This window comes from Canariomyces notabilis (genome assembly GCF_033297395.1).
Source record: "Canariomyces notabilis strain CBS 508.74 unplaced genomic scaffold N656scaffold_46, whole genome shotgun sequence".
NCBI lineage: Eukaryota > Fungi > Ascomycota > Sordariomycetes > Sordariales > Chaetomiaceae > Canariomyces > Canariomyces notabilis.
Window position 1 is genome coordinate 110,969 of NW_027041868.1, and position 4,341 is coordinate 115,309.

Below are 4,341 nucleotides of genomic sequence, written 5' to 3' on the forward strand. Positions count from 1 at the left end.
GACAAGACTATTAAGATCTGGGATGCGGCGACCGGGAGATGCACGCAGACGCTTCAGGGGCATAGCGGCTCGGTCATCTCCGTCGCGTTCTCGCCCGATTTAAGGCTCGTCGCCTCAGGGTCAGATGACAAGACTATTAAGATCTGGGATGCGGCGACCGGGAGATGCACGCAGACGCTCAATACTGACAGAATCCCCTATGCTATATCATTTACTCCTACCGGCTTACATCTCCAGACGGATTTTGGTACTATCGATCTACCTATGCCGCCGCCATACACCCTCCACCTGGTACCGTCAAGAACTGCTTCGCCAACTCTCCATCGTCAAGACTACGGTGTAAGCTCGGATGGCAAGTGGGTCACGAGGGGCTCGAAAAACTGGCTTTGGCTGCCTCCAGAATATCGGCCGGTATGCTCGGCCGTAGCGCCATCAACAATCGTTATCAGCAGTTCAACCGGACGAGTGTCAGTCATAGCGTTTCGGACAAAACCGACGCATCTGTTAGAACATTGATCACGCACTGATTTTGTCCCTTACTTTTTCATCATAGCGTGCCACAGAAAAGGGCCCGGGAGGCGCCGTTAATATATATCCGTCGTTGTTCGAGTATTTTCGAGAAACTTCTTCTGGTCTTTGTTATTCCTGCGACCTGAAAATCGCCAGTTCCCAAAATCGTAATGTGGTGACGTCATATGACTGCCCATTCAGACATGTTCGGCTTTGGCCTCTTCCGTCCGTCCCAAATCCAGCTCATCAACAGCGACAGAGGCGCACAGGAAGTTCATCAAGTACCCTGCCTATGTCCCGAAATTCTTCCAGCCCAAGAATGGCAAAAGCAGAGTGTGGATAGAGAAGGATGAAACTAGTCTTATGGTGCCAATTTTCAAGGGCGCAATAGATGTATTAATTTGCGTCTAGGACAGCGATACGACACACCGGATTCAATGGCACTGTGGGTTTGTCCTTCACCTCAGCGAGGAGACGGGCATTCAACCACTGACAGGAGATCTTATTTTCTATTACCACCTTTTTCGTAGGCCCGGCGGCTGGGGAAGCGGCAGGGCGGGAGACAGTGGTGGGCGAGGGAGAAGTAAACGAATGTGCAGGCAAGATAGGAGCCGCTGGGGAAAAAACCTCCTAGTCCTTTTATTCGCGTAAATTCAGAAATTCATGCATGAAAGAATCCGACACTTCCTCTGGAGGAGGATGGACCCCTATTTTCTCCTGGTCCAGTCTCCCGACTTCTCTAGCTGCCTCTGAGACTATATGCCAACCGGGATGGACTTCTGGGCGCCATCACATTACCGCACTCATGGGATGTAATCATTCCCCTAGGTGCCTCCTCCGCGCCCGTGCCGATTCCCATTCCCTCCATCCCAGCTCTCTGCCCACTGAGACAGCTGATCGGCAACACCAATCCATTCGGGAGGGTAAACTCTAGCGTTTGGGCCTGAGGGTAACGTAGCATTCTCGATGTAACGTGGAGAAAGGTCCCCCACATCAGATTCGTCTCGGAGCAAGTCCCTGAAGCTTGAAAACGCAGATGCCGGCTCCGACCGCCCCCGCACCGCCACATCAGCAAGCAGGTGGAGCGACGCTTCTTGGTGACGGTGACAGAGTGCACTCGTTGTCGGTTTGTTGATAGACTGCAATGTCGGCCAGCTACTTTCCTCGGCACAATTCTTGGGAACCCACCGCCCATTTCGAGAAATGTCCAGAGGTACTAGAGGCATTCCACAAGAAGGTGGCACGACTCCTATTTAAACTCCACGTAGGGCGCCTTATGGTCGTCGGTAGATGAAATAGAGCCGATATTCATACCTTAATCACGTGACGTTTACATATGCCATTTTCCGGCTGGTGAGAACATTGGGAAGTAGTGCTTGAAAAGCCCTTGTTGGAAAATACGGGACCGTGATTTCAGCGGCAAAAAGAAATACCGTGTGGCAGAAAAGGTACGTACAAATGGCAGAAAAAGGTACGTACCAAGTGGTAGAAAAGGTACGTACCAAGTGGTAGAAAAGGTACGTACCAAGTGGCAGAACTCAATTATGTTCGATGAGCCCGATGAGACGGTAAGCTCAACGGATGCGCCACGAAAAACAACTTACCTCGCGTCGCTGATCCAATCTTATCTTTCGTTGAGCGACACGCCGTGCTTCGGCGTGAATGTTTCGCGACGTCACCCGCCCCTCTGCTTTACGCCCAGTTGTCGTGGAGCATATTAAACCCACATAGAATGGCCTCCCCGGGCCTGAAGCGGTTATTCCAAGCAAGTGGCCCATACGGTGTTTATGATGCAGAGAGATCGCGTGGATTTTTCACACAAGAATGGAAAGTGTCAATTTATCTGAACTGCATTGCTATACAATAAAAAACAGCACAACCTATCCTTAGACCCACGGGATCCCCTGATAGTCCCTTAACATCTGTCGGTCCAGGGGCGCATTCGAATCGGACGGCCAAAGCAAGATCATCCGGTTCAACAAGGTACGTGTTTGGGCTGAAGCCATCCCCATCATGTAGGTATTGCCCCGATTTCGTATATCGCATTCTCATCGTCCTTAGGTTGAGGTAGGGCAAATGGAAAACGTCCTGATCTCCGGGCCTCCACGACAAGCAGAGACTTCGACTCCTGTATGTATCGTCGGAGCCGGCTGCATGTATAAAGCGTCGGCATCGGAGAACAGGCCAGTATTCGTCCACTCTCATCTCCTCCAGGACGGCTCCAGGTGTGGAACGGTTGCATCCCCCACCAACTCCATAGTGCCAGCCGATGCGGCGAGGCCGACACTGATCCCGTAACTATGCAAGCTTCGTGAGCGCGGAGTGCAACGGCGTACAACTGGTGGAGGCCTGGCAGCTGCTGGAACTGCAGCCTGGTGGCAAATACTAGAAGTGGAAAGGAACCCCGAGAGAGAAAGATGCTGAAGAAGAACGGCATCAGCTCCAAGCCGGGGTCCAACTTGAGGATATCGCTGACGGCCTTCGCCGTGGAGAGCGTATGTGTAGCGGCGTCAAAGAAAGCCAAGCTCAAGCCCCGATCGCTGTTGTCGACAAGGTTGACTTCCCAGTGCCCACGAGTGAGCAGGATGCGCAATACATGCACCATGTAGGTGCCGTATGCCGCAGCCAGCCGGTTCTGGGCGACAGCGGCTGCCCCCCGCAGCTCTTTGCATTGCTGCTTTAGGCTTTTCAGGCTCCGCTCATACGACGTTACCTTTTCTGCCACCGAGAGCGTAGGGCGCCGGTGGTCCAGAACCTCGCCGAGAACTGCCATGAGCGGCAAGAAAAAACCGTAGAGACTAGGACTAGTACACTGAAATGGCGACCCGTAGAGCTGCAGGCGAGCTTGGAGATTCCCTTCCTGGTAGTCCATGTCGTTCATTGGTTGAAGAAGGCCACTGCATTCGCCATCTGAGAGAACAGGCGGCCGGTTCTCGTGAAGCGCGAGATGGCGGTCGACGATGTAGAGGAGCCACCAGACGCGGCGTCTTATCTCGCGCTCCTCCTCAGCCATACTCGAATCGTTGTCGCTCTGGTGAATAGGGAGAGCGTCGGCGGGGAGCTTACATCCCAGTTGGAGTTCCCGCGCCAGTGAACTTCCCTGGCAGTTGAGCCCATGTTCTCAAGCCAATGCTCTGGCGTGTATTGAAGTCTCACGTATATATGACTGATCACCCCATCTCCTTCAAGGTTGCCATGACCTCGTGGAAGACCAATACCTGCGCTACCTATGGCGTCGTGTGGCCCTAGGGCTGCTCGATTGGAGCTTACTTGGGCCTTGGGTTGCCAGAAAAGCCATGCGCTCCCACAGACTCGCCCCATGGGGTAGACATCTGCGTGTACTTAGCTACTATACCTACTAGTAGCTATAGGAGGTGGGCGCGATGGACTTCTCCTGAGTAGGCGCCGTAAAACGAGTTGTGAGACGCCATCGACCATCGAACAGTTTGGGGTGGACCGGACTTTTGCTCTATGGGCAGTACAAGACAAATTTGGATCCAAGACCTCCGGGCCACGTAGCTTGGCACACCCTTACCTACGGTACATAGCCTAGTGCCGTTTGACTTTGGATAGTTTAGTTCGTGGACTGCTACCGTGGATGTTAAGACCGACGTATACACCTAACACCGACATGAATATATGCCCTCCGCTGTAGTGAGTTCACGTCATTAGCTTTCTCTAGAGATGGAAGGCTAACGGGCTAATAAGTTAATCCAACATCATCATTTACACTTCCACCACCCCCTGGGGTAGTATAATAGAGCGGTAATGAAAGATCCCAAACGGCTACAGTTACGGAGGAGCTGTAAGAGGCTTGAGAAAGGAGCATAT

At 52.7% G+C, this 4,341-nt stretch overlaps 4 protein-coding genes across 4 annotated transcripts in view; 2 read left to right on the forward strand and 2 right to left on the reverse strand.

Annotated features, from left to right (window-relative positions):
- The window catches only part of N656DRAFT_720392 (uncharacterized protein), a gene marked incomplete at both ends in the record, with an annotated part of 3,392 nt that extends 2,876 nt beyond the window's left edge, over positions 1 to 516 (forward strand). Inside the window, one exon of the mRNA XM_064812444.1 lies at positions 7 to 516. Within this exon, the coding sequence (XP_064664858.1) occupies positions 7 to 516 (510 nt within the window). The remainder of the gene's footprint in view (positions 1 to 6) is intronic.
- Positions 517 to 541: 25 nt separating this feature from the next.
- N656DRAFT_785502 (uncharacterized protein) lies at positions 542 to 1,223 on the forward strand. The gene has a single exon (XM_064816402.1). The coding sequence runs from the start codon at positions 696 to 698 to the stop codon at positions 861 to 863; it is 168 nt and encodes a 55-aa protein (XP_064664859.1). The 5' UTR covers positions 542 to 695; the 3' UTR covers positions 864 to 1,223.
- Positions 1,037 to 1,811, reverse strand: N656DRAFT_785505 (uncharacterized protein). Its single transcript, XM_064816403.1, has one exon. It carries the CDS (start codon positions 1,703 to 1,705, stop codon positions 1,250 to 1,252), a length of 456 nt encoding a protein of 151 aa, XP_064664860.1. The 5' UTR covers positions 1,706 to 1,811; the 3' UTR covers positions 1,037 to 1,249.
- A 992-nt stretch (positions 1,812 to 2,803) lies between these two features.
- On the reverse strand, positions 2,804 to 3,130 carry N656DRAFT_680765 (uncharacterized protein; the record flags this gene model as incomplete). Its single annotated transcript, XM_064810551.1, has 1 exon — positions 2,804 to 3,130. A coding segment is annotated over one exon (327 nt), but the record flags the coding sequence as incomplete, so codon positions are not given.
- Between the last annotated feature and the right edge of the window lie 1,211 nt (positions 3,131 to 4,341).